We start from the raw sequence: 16,767 nt of genomic DNA, 5'->3' as shown, positions 1-16,767 counted from the left end.
CTCATCTTGGAATGTGTCCCAGAGAGGTACCATTCATGGAGAGACCACTCTAGGGACAAAGGAACAGGTAGGCGCCATTTCCCTCCCCTGCCGCTCAGCATAAACAGAGGCACCCGCAGAAACCAGCCTAGCAGTGACCCTCGCTACCTAACTCACTTACACCAAGTCTCACCCCTCGCTCTGGTGGAACAGGTCGTCTCAGTCACGCCTGTCTCAGTCCCAGCACAGCAGGCCCCCTCCCTGAGAAGACCAGCCCAATCCCCTGCTCATACTGCATCTCCTGACCCAGGAGTTTCGTGAGGCCTTAGTTTCCATGGCGGTAGCAATAGCTCTCATTTCACAAGCAGACCAGAGCACACCTAAAATGTGCCACATTCAGGCTAGGGACCAAACATTGTCCACAACAGGCAAAGGGAGCCTCTGCAGATGACTGGCCTGAAGGACAAAGTGGCCAGGACCCAACAGAAGAGCTCTCCCAGCACACACTGGAGATACTCGCAGAAGTGCCAGGCCCTGGGAAACAGGGGACACTACACTGCAGGAACTACAGGACCTCTTTTTCATAAGGCCATTATCTTTAAGAACAGGAGACGTAACTGACTTTCCTAATGCACAGAAATAGGCACAGAGACTTAGACAAAATGAGAAGACAGAGGAATTTATACCAAATGAAAGAACAGGACAATGCCACAGCCAGAGATCTAAGCAAAGCATACATAAGTAACATGCCTGATGGAAATTTAAAACGATGATGATCATAAGGATACTCGCTGAAATTGAGAAAAGAGTGGAGAACACCAATGAGATCCTTAATGAGATGAGGAATAATAAAGAGATAAAGGGGTCAATAAATGAGAAACATTTCGCTTGACGGAATGAAGAAAAGGCTGGAAGAAGCAGAGGAATGAATTAATGACCTAGAAGACAGAGTAATGTAATCAAGCTGAACAAAAGGGAGGAAAAAGAATTATGCAACAGGAGAACAGACTTATGGAACTCAGTGACTCTATCAAATGTAATATCATTCATATTGGAGGAGTCCCAAGAGAGAGAGAAAACTGGGTAGAGAATTTACTTGAAGAAGTAACAGCTGAAAACTTCCATAATCTGGGTAATGAAACAGATATCGATTCAGGAGGCAAAGAACTCCCAACAAAATCAACAAAAGCATATCTACACCAGACATACTGTAATTAAAATGGCAAAATATAGTGATAAAGAAAAAAATATAAAAAGCAGCAAGACAAAGATGATAGTTACATACAAAGGAAACCCCATAAAGCTATCAGCAGATTTTTCAGCAGAAACTTTCCAAGACAAAGGGGTGGCATGATGTATTTTAAGTTCTAGATGGGAAAAACCTGAAGCCAAATATACTTTATCCAGCAAGGCTATCATTCAGAATAGGAGAGTGAGAGGTTCCCAGAGAAACAAAAACTAAAGGAATTCATGACAACTAAACCAGCCCTGCAAGAAATATTAAAGGGGAATCTTTGAGTGCAAAGGAAAGACTAAAAATGACAGTATGAAGTTTAGAAACACAAAAGCAGTAAAAATGAATATACCTATAAAAAATCAGTCAATGAACTCACAAAATGAAAGGATATAAAATGATACCATATACCTAAAACTTGGGGGGCAGGGGGGAGAATGGTGCAAACTTAAATGACCATCAACTACATAAAGACTGCAATATGTAGATGTTACATACAAACGTAATGATGACCACAAGTCAAAACCAATTATAGATATGTAAAAAAATAAAGGACTCCAAGTCTATCACTAAAGAAACCCAGCAAACCATGAAAGAAAGACAAGAAAGGATCAGAGAAAATCTTGAGAAACAACCACAAAACAATAAAGTGCATAAATACATTTCTACCAATAATAACTTTGAATGTAAGTGGACTAAACATTCCAATCAAAAGACATAGGGTATCAGAATGGATTAAAAAAACAAGACCAATCTATCTGCTGCTTACAAGAGACTCATTTTAGACCTAGACACAGATTGAAAGTGAGGGGATGGAGAAGCATTTTTCATGCAAATGGAAGTGAAAAGAAAGCCAGAGTAGCAATACTTTTATTGGACAAAATAGACTTTGAAACAGAGACTATAATGTGAGACAAAGAAGAACACTATATAATAATAAAAGGGACAATCCAACAAGAAGATATAACAATTGTAAATATTTATGCACCCACCATGGGAGCACCCAAATACACAAAACAGTTAACAACAAATATAAAGGAAGTAATTAATACTAACACAATAATAGTAGGGGGCTTTAACACCCTACTCACATCAATGGACAGATCATCTAAACAGAAAATCAACAAGGAAACAATGGCTTTGAATAACACACTGAGCCAGATGGATTTAACAGATATATAGAGAGAACATTCCATCCTAAAACAGCAGAATGCACATTCTTTTCAAGTGTATGTGGAACATTCTCCAGAATAGATCATGTATTAGGCTACAAAACAAGCCTCAATAAATTAAAAAAGACTGAAGTTATACCATGCATCTTTATTGACCACAATGCTATGAAACTAGAAATCAACCGTAAGAAAAAATCTGGAAAGAACACAAATATATGGAGGTTAAATAATATGCTACTAAACAATGAATGGGTCAACCAGGAAATAAAAGAAGAAATAAAAACGCATATGGAAACAAAGGAAAATGAAAATACAATGGTTCAAAACCTTTGGGATACAGCAAAAGCGGTCCTAAGAAGGAAATATATAGCAATACAGGCCTTCCTCAAGACACAAGAAAAATCTCAAACAACCTAATCTTACACCTAAGGAAGCTAGAAAAATAATAACAAAGCCTAAAGCCAGCAGAAAAAAGGAAATAAAAAAGATTAGAGCAGAAATAAATGATATAGAAACTAAAAACACAATAGAACAAATAAATGAAACCAGGAACTGTTTTCTTGGGGAAAAAAATCAATTAAAATAGATAAACCCTAGCCAGACTTAACAAGAAAAAAGAACCAAAAATAAAAATCACAAATGAGAGAGGAGAAATAATAACTAACATCACAAAAATACAGTCACAAGAGATTATGAAAAACTATGCCAACAAACTGGACAAACTAGAAGAAATGCTTAAGTTCCTAAAAACTAGTACCAAAATTGAAACAGACTGATAAAGAAAATTTGAACAGACTAATTACCAGCAATGAAATTCAATCAGTAACCAAAAAACTCCCAACAAAGTCCAGAACCAGAAGGCTTCACAGGTGAATTCTACCAAACATTTAAAGAAAAATTATTATCCATTCCTCTCAAACTATTCAAAAAAAAAAAAAGGAGAAAGGAAAACTTCCAAATTCATTCTATGAGGCCACTGTCACCCTGACACCAAAACCAGATAAAGTTACCACATACACACACAAAAAAAGAATCACCACAAGCCAGTATCTCTGATGAACACAGATGCAAAAATCCTCAACAAAATACTAGCAAATCAAATCCAACAATACATTAAAAATACATTAAAATAATCATTCACCATGATCAAGTGGGATTTATTCCTGGGATGTAAAGGTGGTTCAATATTCACAAATCAATGTGATACATCACATTCACAAGAGAAAGGATAAAAACCACATGATCATTTCAATAGATGCAAAAAAGCATTCGACAACGTACAACATCCATTCATGATAAAAACCTTCCACAAAGTCAGATTAGAGGGAACTTACCTCAACATAAAAAGGCCAAATATGAAAAACCCACAGCAAACATCATACTCAAAAAACTAAGCATTTTCCCTAAGATCAGGAACAAGATAAGGATGTCCAGTCCCACCACTTTTACTCAACACAGTACTGGAAGTACTAGCCACAGCAATGAGACAACAAAAAGGAAAACAAGCATCCAAATTGGTAAGGAAGAAGTAAAATTTTCACTATTTGCAGATGACATGATACTATATATAGAAAAACCTTAAAGACCACCAAAAACCCGCTAGAGCTGATACACGAATTCAATAGTTGCAGAATACAAAACCAAGGTACAGAAATCTCTTGTATTTCTATATGCCAGTAATAAAGCAGCAGCAAGAGAAATTAAGAAAACAACCCCATTCACAACTGCACCAAAAACCGTAAGATACCTAGGAATAAACTAACCAAAGAAGTAAAAGATCTGTACTCAGAAAACTACGAACACTTAATGAAAAATTGAAGAAGACACAAAGAAATGGAAAGACATTCCATGTTCATGAGTTGGAAGAACAAATACTGTTAAAATGTCTATACTACCCAAAACAATCTACACATATAATGCAATCCCTATCAAAATACCAACTGCATTTTTCACAGGACTAGAACAATCTTAAAATTTGTATGGAATCACAAAGACCCCGAATAGCCAAAGCAATGTTGAAAAAGAAAAACAAAGCTGGAGGCATCGCAATTCCGGACTTCAAGCTCTATTACAAAGCTGCAGTCATCAAGACGGTATGGTACTGGCACAAAAACAGACACAATGATCGATGGAAAGGAATAGAAAACCCACAAATGGACCCACAACTATCTGGTCAACTAATCTTGACAAAGCAGGAAAGAATGTCCAATGGAAAAAAAACAGCCTCTTCAACAAATGGTTTGGGACAACTGGGCAGCCTCATCCAAAAGAATGAAACTGGACCACTTTCTTACACCATACACAGAAATAAATTAAAAATGGATTAAAGACCTAAATGTGAGACCTGAAACCATAAAAATCCTAGAAGAGAACACAGGTAGTAACTTTTTTTGACACTGGCTGTAGTAACATTTTTCTAGACGTATCTCCTGAGGTGAGGAAACAAAAGCAAAAATGAACTATTGGGACTACATCAAAATAAAAAGCTTCTGCACAGCAAAGAAACAGTCAAAAAACTAAAAGGCAACCTACGGAATGGAAGAAGATATTTGCAAATGACATATCCAATAAAGGGATAGTGTCCAAAACATAAAGAACTGATCCAAAAAACAAATAATCCAATTAACAATGGGCAGAAGACATGAACAGACATTTCTCCAAAGAACACATCCATATGGCCAACAATAGACACATGAAAAGATACTCATTATCACTTATAATCAGGGAAATGCGAATCAAAACTACAATGAGATACACCTGACACCTAACAGAATGGCTAAAATCCACAACACAAGAAACAACAAGTGTTGGTGAGGATGTGGAGAAAAAGGAACCCTCCTGCACTGTTGGTAGGAACGCAAACTGGCGCAGCCACTGTGGAAAACAGTATGGAGGTTCCTCAAAAGGCTAAAAATAGAACTACCCTACGATCCAGCAATTGCAGTACTGGGTATTTACCCAAAGAATACAAAATACAGATTCAAAGGGATACATGTACCCCTATGTTTACAGCAGCATTATTTACATAGCCAAGATATGGAAGTGGCCCAAGTATCCATTGGTTGATGAATGGATAAAGAAGATATGGTATATGTGTATTATGGAATATTATTCAGGCATAAAAAAGAATGAAATCTTGCCATTTGCAAAAATATGGATAGAGCTAGAGAGTATAATTCTAAGCAAAATGAGTCAGAGGGACAAATACCACATGATTTCACTCATAAGTGAAATTTAAGAAAGTAAACAAAGGAGTAAAGGAAGAAAAAAAAAAAAAAAGACAAACCAAGAAGCAGACTCTTAACTATAGAGAATAAACTAATGGTTACTGGAGGGGAGGCAGGTAGGGGATGGGGGAAAAAGGTCATGGGGATTAAGGAGTACACTTGCTATGAGGAGCACTGGTGATTAAAATAAAAACTTAGGGGCGCCTGGGTGGTTCTGCCGGTTAAGTGCCGTCTGCCTTCAGCTCAGGTCATGATCCTGGAGTCCCGGGATTGAGCCCCGCATCAGGCTCCCTGCTCAGTGGGGAGTCTGTTTCTCTCTCTGCCCCTCACCTTGCTCGTGCTCTCTCTCTCAAATGGATAAATTAAAAAATAAAAACTTAAAAAAAATTAATAAAAATGCTGTTGGTATTTTGATAGGGATTGCATTAAATCTGTAGATTGCTTTGGGTGGTATAGACATTTTAACAATATTTGTCCTCCCAATCCATAAGCACAGAATATCTTTCCATTTCTTTGCATCATCTTGAATTGTTCATCAGTGTTTTATTGTTTTCAGAGTACACGTCTTTCACATCCTTGGTTAAGTTTCTTCCTAGATATTTTATTATTTTTGGTACAATTGTAAATGGGACTGTTTTCTTAATTTCTCTTTCTGATGCTTCATTATTAGTGTATTGAAATGCAACTGACTTCAGGGGCACCTGGATGGCTCAGTTGGTTAAGCCTCTGCCTTTGGCTCAGGTCATGATCTCAGGGTCCTGGGACCAAGCCCCATGTCAGGCTCTCCGCTGAGCAGGGTGTCTGTTTCTCCCTCTGCCTCTCCTCCCACTCTTGCTTGCACTGTCTCTCTCAAATAAATAAAATCTTCAATCTTTAAAAAAAAAAAAAAAAAAAAAAAAGGGAGGAAAGGAGGTCTAATGTCTACTGCAGGGCCCATATCATCGAGAACCATGTCTCATCTATTTCTGAACCCTAGACTTCAGCTCACCAAAATTACGTATGTTCAGATTTACTCTGAATCACAAGGCAAATTATATTTAGTGCACTCTCAGTAGGCAGGGGAAGATACAATTTATTTTAGGAAGCTTTTGGTTAAAATAAAAATTTAAGTTAAAATTATAAACTTCAGGGGATATTCCTGGTCTATTTGGAGAACCAGAATATATTCTTGGTAGCTGAAGTTATACTCTAATGACATGTAAATGTATGCAACTGAACATGTCTATTATAAGTCAAGATTCTTTCTCTTATCATTTCAGAAACCAGAGACCAAATTCAAGCAGTGAGAACAGGAACTGCAGTCATAACTTTTCCTACATAAAATAGAGCAGAGTTATGCCTTTCATGTATAGCATCCATGAAAGAGGAGTTCCACTCACAATGACACGTTATACTATAAAGTATCCTATGTTTCACACACCCATTTCATTACAAAATTGCTTTTAACCTAGATATTGATCAAGACAGCTACGAAGTAACTTTTGTAAGATTCCAGTGAGAAATGTAGATGACATAAAACCCTTTACCTCCATTCTCATGATAATCCTATTGTTTCTGGTTGTGATGCTCATCACATGCTGAAACCTCAAATCTCTGGCTTGAAGACCTAATTCTTGATATAAGTCAGTTTTCTTCTTTTCTATAAAAGAAATATTTTTAACAAAGAGAGTGGGCCAAACCAATCAATGGAAGCCTTTAGTATCAGGGCACCCCTTCCACCAACATCGACATCATTTTCTACTACCAGAAACAAGCCAAAATAAGTCTTTTTAATAGCCATTTTTACCTCAAAAACATACGCTAAATTTGGTCAAACTCTAATAATTCTTTTTTCATCTTACCCATACTTCATAAAATTTCTTTGTATTTAGATGTCCCTTGGGACAAGTATAAAAATCCACAGCCACACACAATTAAGACAGTATCAATTCCAAGCTCTAGAAACGGATTTTTATTTTTAAATACAGATTATACAGAACTACATTTCTGATGTTGTCTATCTTCAGTATTTTAAATCTGTGAACAGAGAATTCAATTTTCTTGGTTCTTGGACTAATACAAAATGAGAAAATAGTTTTCTCACTAGATTCTCCCACCTGAAAACTAACCTTATTACTTAAGAGAAAGCATAACGGATGAAGAAACTCAAGAAATGGTTCAAGTGGCATCTATAGTTGTGGTGTCCAATCACACCTGTGACAGAGCGCTAATTAGAACAGTCACTGGAAGAAGATAATGGGCAAAAAAATACCCCAAATTTCCCACCAGGATCTTGGCAAGAGCAGGAACAGGATCATGGGGCTGGAAGCACATGGGAGATCTGAATGAAGCCTGCAACTGAGGTCAGATAGTAAAGTGATGCTTAGTTTCCTTTTATAAAGTAATTGTCCATAAGAGCGATCATCAGCAGAACGCCGTCTGGTGCCCCGCCCCTCCTGTCTCGTCCCCCATTGCCACCGCAATGTCGGTAGTACTACTTAAGTCTGCCTTAAATGTGGAACAGGAGATGTACATGTGGAGCAGGGCATGGAAAGGGAGACTCAAGAAACAAAATGTGCTCCAGCTGCATAGCAGCCTCTGCTCTCAAAAAACTCCTTTAACATCCTGTTAGAGAGAGTGGCTTCTGACAAAGAAACAGAAACCAGTTCTGGGAGAACATGCACAATCCAGGTGTCGCCAGATCCAATCAGGACTGATGGACAAATGCTTAAGATAGATCTCTTTCAATACACCCATACACACAAAGACTATCCTACTCGAAACACTGCAGTTTCTTGATTTTCATCAGATTCACTCACAGATTTAAAAAGTGATTTGTAAGAAAATGAAAGATACTCACCAAAAGAAGTAACATTTCCCTCTTTGTCAAATTTTGTCTGAAGAGAGATAATAAAAACAAAATATTATTTTCTCCCAAACGACTAAGCTCTTTACAGTATTATACCATATGGTATTATGATAGCTCCCAAATACGGCAGCGCACAGATAAGCCGTAACTGCTTCTTTAGGTTAAATTCAGTTATGAGTTAAGGGTTAAAAGAATCCCTTTCTCCTCTGCTAGGACAAATGTGATCTTTGATTAACTTTCTGTCTTGGCTCCCCTGGAAATCTGATAAGAGTATCAGTTGTGTTACTAAGCAACACTGCTTATGGTAAAAATGCTCAATGCCTGGTAGATTGCTTAGGGCCAGGAAGACTATGAAAGAATTACGGACACCTGGTGGGAAGCCATCCCCCTGCTTCTCCTTCAGTGGCGTGGCTCTTATAACTGGCCGTGTTCCCCGCAGGAATGCTGCAGGCTTTGGAGATGGTTACAAGAAATACCAGCACTAAAAGGTATGGGGCTTCTAAGCTAAGGTGGAACTCGCACCCACCTTTAAGAACATCAACTCCTTGCACCTGCTGTCACACGGGGTCCAGAGAAGCCGCTGGATGGCTGCAAGGACATCTCTGGAAGAGGAAACACCTGATGCTGCCCTTGCTATCCTTTATCCTTCTGAACTGAGTGAGACCACATGTGGCTTATCTTGCGAATCTAAGTATCTACTGGAGGCTATGGAGTCTCTCTGGTGAGTGTTCTGGAATCAACAAAGATTTACAGAAAAGGCCTCTTCTGATAGTTTGAAGAGAGGACATGATGCAGAAAATATACTTATTTCCTATAAAGCAGAGGAAACATTTTCTGAAATACTTGTCCACAAGTACTGAATACTTATCAAGTGTGAATATGTGCTGGAATGTACTAATTACTACTAAATATGCATGTTCAGAAAGACTGTAAGGTCCAGCTGAAGGTACAAGTGCTGGGTTCTTACCACTGAAACGCATGCATGCTGTTAACAGCAACAGAATAAAATCTCACAGTGTATATTTTAGCTTGCTCTTCACGAGCAAAGATAAGAGCAATGTGAGTACCATAAGCCACCAGTGTTCAAGGGCAAATTTACATCAAAAGAAACTATTTTGTATAATATAGACTAGCTTTCTTCGAATTTATTTCACAAATAATATATCTGCTACAGAAAATTTGAAATAAAGTAAAATAAAATAAATCACATGGAATAAGACAAATTTTAGAGAAAGCCATGCCAATATTTTATTGAATGTTCTCCCAGACTTTTCCTACTCAATATACTCGTGTTACATTTTTCTGCAGTCTCTCCTCCATTTTCAACTTAATATAGTATTTTTGCATCTTAATATTTATCTTTACCGTTTTCCTTTAATGAGATATTTTCTGATAAAAAATCATACAAACTGATTTTTTTAAATGTTTATCTTATAAAGTAACATCATCTAGAGTGAGCTGATTAGCAAGCTCTCATTTCAAATAGTATCAACTAATTTTCTTAAGTGTTCTTGGGACACAATGATTTCACCTGCAAAGAACCTTCTTTCAATATTTAATATCTGAATTTATTCTTAACCAAACTGGCCAAATGTTCTAGAACACTGAATAACAGTATAAACTTTCATACGTAATTCTGGGGGTTATTTTGTTTGCATAGTTTATAAAGAAAAGTTCTTATGTTAATAAGCCTAAATAATGATGATGATAATGGCTAATATATATTGAATGCTTACATGTGTGAGGGTTTTATATACAGTCGTAATTCAAACCTCACAACAGTTCTATAAGGTAGGTACTATAATCCCCAGTTTATAGATGAGAAAACAAAGGCATAAAGATGTTATCATACCCTGTCAGAGTCCACCAAGTATTATACTAAGAGGCAGAGCTGAGATCTGAATTTAGGAATGCTAGTTCAGAACAACCACATTACTTTTTTTAATTCAACTTTTTCTAAAAAAAAAATTAAAGCTCTACAAAAAAGTTGCAAGAATATCTTACAACCAATTCCCATGTGACTTTCACCTAGTTATCTTTTGCTAACATTTTGCCCCGATGGCCTAATTTTTCTCTTTCGAGATATGTGGGTGGGGTACACATTATTTCTTATTATTTTATTTTCTCCTGAATCTTTTCAGAGAAAGTTGCAGAGATCATGAACCTTCAAAGCATGCACTCTTAAATATTACACTTCGCTGCCTTCAAAATGCTTCTGCATATATCACATTGCACAGCACAGGATCAAGCACCTACAGCTAACAGCCTTCAAGGACTTCCACATGGATTCACAGGGAAATCTTGAGTAGGAAGTGCTGAACTGTGATTCGAACAACCAGTTCTAGGATTAAAAGAAGACTTCCACAGTCAATAGCAAAGTTCCAAGGGTGCTGTTAAGTAAATCTAGCTGGCACTCAGGTCACTAGCTAAAAAACACAAAGACAAGAGGACTCAGAAGTATAACGATTCACTATAAAACAAAAAATAAGTACTACCTTGGCCGACCAGTCTAACTCAGTTAACTTAGTAAGTATGGGAAGTACTCTGTGTAAGTTATCAAACGTACATACTCACCACAGTAAACACTGGCGCTACACTGGATAAAGTAGCTTGAGAGGCATCAGAAGTTCTGAACCGGCGCATTTCACCTGAAGAATAAATCAGAGAATTCTCTGTGATCACACAATAGGTATTAACATATGGCTACAATATAACTCTCATATTATGTGGTCTTCTGACTATTTTACTATTTTTTGGAAGCTTTTTCCTAGAAGAGAAAGAAACACTCTTACTTGCTAATGTTAACGTCTGTAGGGGATTATGTTAGATTTGGCAGGGAATGTTTTTTAAAAGTAACGGCTTAGGTGAGGTACTAGAATAATTTATGGATTCCAACTGCCTTTTTCTAATTATTACTGGTACCTCAAAGTCAAATGAACAAATATGTAACAGTGTTCTGAGATTAAAATGTTCACCTTTTTTTTGCATAATTTAAAAAGGCTCTTCATGAAAATTATACTGGTAAATATCTTTCAGAAAACATAGATCCTAAATACCACCAGTTTCAGCATTCCGATATCAGGATTATTTGATGTATAAATTATGAAGCCTAGATTTTACTTCCATATTAACTTTTCCACATACTTTACTAGTGAATACTTCTGAAATAAGCCCTTGAACTGGAACGCAGGCCCCAGTGAACTGGAATGAAGAAAAATCTTTATTTGAAAATAAGTCTATTTAAAACGTGATTAGATTGAGTCGAAATGAGTTCTGAAGTGTAACCACGTAAATTTAATGACTGACAAAGGACACCACTCAAAATACTAAACATAAAAGGAATGGGCAGAAAGTGTAAAGATATTACCAATTATTTTCTGCTTCCAAAGTCATCATGTTGACTCCACAGAACATGCAGAAATACTCATTTCTGATCTTACTCCTTCCCATTACATATAGCGTCTCATGTAATTTGTTAGCATCTGAGGTTTGTTGTTTCCCTTTTATAGAAGGGTCAGAGGAATAAAGGTAAAAGTCAGAGCTATAAATCAGCATTTTGCTAATCAGCCACAAGTTAGATAAAACGTTTCCATTGAGATTCTGAATCTCAGTGTTTTGTCCTAAAACAGCAGATGGGCTGAAACTGGGTTCCCAAGCATTATTAAAGGAGGGAATATGGGGTGTACCCCAATTCAGACTCTAGTGAGTGTGTGGGGGGGTGGTGAGTTACTGTAGAAGGATTCTGAGTATAGAACTGAGAAAACTTGGGAACAGCGCAATCCTTTTGAGAGCCATACATTTTCATGTCGCTTGTTTCTGAGCAATATTAGCACCTACATTCTCACATCTGTGAAAATGTTAACATTTGCTTTATCATTTGGTGAAAAAATAAATAACTCCGATTCCTCCTCCTCCCCACTACCGACCCCCTGCGGCTTGTTACACCCTACTTGAAAAACCAATCTTTCTCAGGAGCCCCTCTTACTATGAAATCTCGAAGTTTTCAGCCTCATCTACAGGTGCGTCCCCATTCCTTACTTGAACACCTGGAAAAATGTATCAATGTCCAAAGGGAAGAAGACTGGGAAAAGAAATACTTAGATAGGGGCGAAACTCTCACTAGAAAACAAACCAAAAAACCCTTCCCACCAGAGCGCTCCAGCGGGGAGACCTGCAGCGAGGGGCGTGGGGACCCCAGAGCGTCACGGCGCACAGGCTGGTCCGCGCTGGGGGCCGCCGGGACTCCCGGACGCGCGCCCCAAGGGCGGACCCGGGGCCGAGGCTTGCGCGGAGCGCGGGGCAGGTACGGCCACGCCGGGTCGGGTCGGGCGGCCGGGTCTGGGCCCTGGGGACACCCCAGACCGGCGTCCTGGGCTGCGAGGCGGGGAGCGCAGTACCTGCCACGCGGGGCCGGCGGGGCTCGCACAGCGGCGCGGCCCGGCTCTGCCCGAGGAGTTGGGCCGCGCGGCCGCAGGCGGCAACGGGGCGCGCCCCCGGGGTCAGGCCCCGGGCCAGAGTACACAGCGTGCGCCGGGGCAGGAACCGGCTCAGGCTCCGCAGGCATTCCATGGCGTTGGAGTGAGCAGGAGGGGGCAGCAACACCCCAGCCCTTCATGCCGCGCGGTGGCTGGCCCGGCGGCGGCGGCAGCGACGCGACCCCGCGCGGGTGCTTGAGGTGCGACCGCTCCGTACTGAGCATGCGCGGGGCGTGCCGCGCCTGCGTCTCCTCTCCCGCGCATGCTCGGAAGATGCCTTTGGGGCGCACTCCTTGCGTCCCGTGGCCAATCGGAGGTCGCGTCTCGTACCTGGAAAGTGCGGGGGGCCGGGCTTGGGCTGGTGGGCGGGGCGCGTTTACCAGCGCGGCGCGAGCCGTCGAACCCGGATCCTTGCGCATTTGGAGAGGTTAGCCCGGAGCGTAAAGGGTTATTGTTCTAGGTAACTAGGCATGTGAAGAAATACCCGGCTTGTGTATAATGCTTTGCAGTTTCTGGAGCACTTTCATACATATGATAAAATGCGTATATTTGGAAGTGAGGAAGCTATGCCCATTCGTAACTCAATTTATATTTAAATTTATTGTAGCAGAAATAATTAACTGTCCTGTGGAATGATGTACTACTGCGTGTGAAGATTGAGGAACGTAAACCCACAAGATTTACACCGTGTATTTAATCAACTGTAAGATAGTGTCAATTTCAAGGAATCATTACTTTATGTACCACCAAGAAAGAAAAAAAATTATGCTTTCTAATTATATCATTTCAAGACTTATCCCAATTTCAGTCTTTAAAATACGAAAAAGGGTGGGTTTTAGAAGTGATTAAATACAGTATATATGCATATCTTTAAGAGAGTTAATAGACTTGTCCCTTCTACAGTAGTAATAGAAGACAGACATGAGTTTCACAGATTGCCATTCAGTCACTGTGTATAAACACAGCTAAGGAAACACAACAGAGAGCTTTCTTTTCTTTTCTTTCTTTCTTTCTTTTTTTTTTTTCTGTAGGGTATTGAGAATGAAGCTGAATTAGGAAGCCAGCACAGAAGAGAGGATGTTTAACTTTAGCATTGAGGGCAAAGGAAAACATCAAGCATTAAAATCTGGAAAGAACGTACCTGGTAGATTTTTCATTTTATTAACAGCTTCAGTGTTGAAGCTTCCAAAAACATGCCTTCAGAGACCTTTCTTTGAGACAGCATGATAATTCTTTTTAAAAAAATTGACCCCAGCTCAATGAGACAGCTCTGTTTAAGATATCCTTGCAAAGTCTTAGAAAAGCTCTGGGACATGGCCAGACACATCACCTTGCAATTCATGTCAAGGATTTGGAATTTAATCTGGGAAGGGTAGGAGCCATGGGGGGACTTCAATGAACAGAGAGGTAATGATCTGATGTATGTTTAAATGGGTCATTCTGCTGCGTGGGGAAGAGATTACAGAGAGATAAGTGTAGAGACAGAGAGATAGTGATGATGGTGTGTGCCAAGGTAGGTGATGGAGAAGGGGAGACAGGGTGAGCTTGCTGCTATATATTCAAGACTGAGTTGACAAGATTTGCAAGAGTGATGTAAGTAGAGAGGCATAGAGGTTGACTCCAAAATATTTTGCCTAAATAACTGCGCAATCATTGTGCCATCTACGGAGAGGGAATTTTAGAATGGAAGAAGTTTAGTTGGAGATCATGTTATGGGATGGCATTTGTTTCTGGACATGCTGAATTTGGAAGCTCTATTAAATAGATACCTAAGCAGGGATATCAAGTAAGCAGTCGAGTTTGGGGGAGACATTGGTGTAAGACATATATATTGGGGGCTATAGAGAGGTATTTAAAGCCATAGGGCAGGGTAAGATCTCTTACGAAGTGAGACAGCAAAGAGAAAAGTTCTTATGATTGAACTCTAGATCCTCTAGCATTTAATGGTTAAGGACAAGAGATGGATCCAACGGAAGAATATGAAAAGGGGTGACCAGGAAGGAGGAATAAAATCAGAGGGTGGAATCCTTGAAGCGAAGTGAAGAAAGTATTTCAGGAATGAGGAAGTGCTCAATTATGTCAAACGCTACTGACACATAAGATGAGAAATGAGAATTGCCTATGTTGGAAGTGACACTTTGGAGTTTCCTGGTGAACATGATAGGAGCAATTTCCTTAGAGTGGTAGGGAATGGGATCTGATTGTCATCTTCCATGGCCCAAGCCATGACAGGATCCCAGAAGATTTCTGCACCTGTATAACAATTTAGCCTTCAGGTTCTTTAATCTCTTTCCTTAGCTCTGGAGCTCCAAAGCATGTCAGTTACCTTGACCCAGCCTCACACACTGGACTGTGTTCTCACCCAGAACTATTTCGTGTCTGAAATCTTATACCAATAATACACTCTCTGACCCTAACCTCCTGGAGGCTTTATACCCACAACAATTATATTCTCCCATCAGACCCTTGCCAACTTTTCTCCCTTCTCTACCTAGCCCAGATTATGTAATTTACGATCTGAAACCACTATGACTAGTACTCGGAACACATGGCATTCATGGGGTGTAATCATAGAAGCCACTTTATTTTTGTTCCTCCAAACCTGCTGAGTGGGGCTAGTCCTTCTCTGGCCTCTTAAAAAACTTGGGTAGGTTCCATGACTTTCCTGGTCTCTCAGTCCTATGTTAGCTCCGGCATCAATTCAGTAACTGAAAATGTCCACTCCATACACTATTTTCAATTCAATAATTTGCAGTGTCAGACCCTGTATACTAATCACCGCTGCAATACTAATTCAAAGAAAAGACTTGATTCCTCTCTTCTTGTTGAGCTTGGAGGCAAAGAAGAATTTTTGGTGTGGATAAGGTCCCAGACAACTCCCCCAATCCCTTCCCACTCCATTTCTCACTCTGTGGCTGCCATTTCCGACTTTGCTGGGGGCAGTGAAGCCAAGTAAGAATGAATGGAATATTTTTACCAAAAGATGGCATCGTGTTCTCTATAGGCAGGGCAGGTTTTAAAGCTGACGTCTTTGTGGGCTGGTCCAGGGTTCTCTGGAAGACCTACCCCTCCCCCCAGGCCTATCTGGTTGCCATTTTTTTTTATATGAACAGTGACCCTCCTGATCATTTACAGATTCTGCCTCTTGCCTCAAATGACCAGGTTTCTCTCTTCCCCACATGCTGCTCTTTTGGGCAGGATCCTTTAAAAAACAACCCAGACTGATTTTTCCCACTGTCACGCCTGCCCCATTAGAGGGAACACAGTTACTTCCCTGGCATAGAGCTGCTATCTATCCCCTGCTTAGGTATGAGCCTGGGGCCTTTTTAAGCCCTTGGAGGGATCTTAAAAAGTTCCTCTCACTAGACTTGAGGTGAGTGGCAAGCACTCCACTTACCCTCTTTCTGGAAGCTTTTTAAAATCTTCCATACAGGGAGGTCAGGGACAGCCTTTCTCAGGAAATGACACTTCAGTTGAGACTGGGATGCATAAGCATTAGCAACATGCCAGTGAGGGACTAAGAAAAATGCCCAACGAGGTAAAAAAATGGGTGGGAAGACCAGTGTTATTTGGCCATTGGACGAACCGCCAGAGATGACCTTGTCTGGAACATGGTGTTCGAGTGGGTCTAGGGGAGGCCAGAGTGGCAGGCGAGAACTGGGCTTTAGACAAGTTAAAGAGTTTTGATTTCATTCTTTGAGAAATGGGCAAACTATCAAAGGGTTTTAAACAAGGGAAAGGATTCCATTTTCATATGGATGGATGGATGGATGAATGGATAGATGGATGGATGGATGGATGGATGGATGGATGGATGGATGGATGGATGGAT

General features: G+C 39.8%; 1 protein-coding gene across 3 annotated transcripts in view; it reads right to left on the bottom strand.

The window, feature by feature from the left end:
* MRS2 (magnesium transporter MRS2) overlaps nucleotides 1–13,130 on the bottom strand; it is a 31,869-nt gene extending 18,739 nt beyond the window's left edge. The window contains exons 1-5 of one of the 3 annotated variants that reach the window (XM_044917392.1): nucleotides 12,858–13,130; nucleotides 11,035–11,108; nucleotides 8,452–8,488; nucleotides 7,092–7,251; nucleotides 989–996 (exon numbers count right to left, since the gene is read on the bottom strand). In XM_044917392.1, coding sequence (XP_044773327.1) covers nucleotides 989–996; nucleotides 7,092–7,251; nucleotides 8,452–8,488; nucleotides 11,035–11,108; nucleotides 12,858–13,029 — 451 coding nt within the window. In that variant the 5' untranslated portion in view covers nucleotides 13,030–13,130. The remainder of the gene's footprint in view (nucleotides 1–988; nucleotides 997–7,091; nucleotides 7,252–8,451; nucleotides 8,489–11,034; nucleotides 11,109–12,857) is intronic. The other 2 variants (XM_021696984.2, XM_044917393.1) reach the window with 2 other exon arrangements.
* Between the last annotated feature and the right edge of the window lie 3,637 nt (nucleotides 13,131–16,767).

This window comes from Neomonachus schauinslandi, chromosome 8 (assembly GCF_002201575.2).
Source record: "Neomonachus schauinslandi chromosome 8, ASM220157v2, whole genome shotgun sequence".
Classification (NCBI taxonomy): Eukaryota; Metazoa; Chordata; class Mammalia; order Carnivora; family Phocidae; genus Neomonachus; species Neomonachus schauinslandi.
Note: the sequence above shows the minus strand (reverse complement) of the source record. Positions and strands in the feature narration are given on the sequence as shown.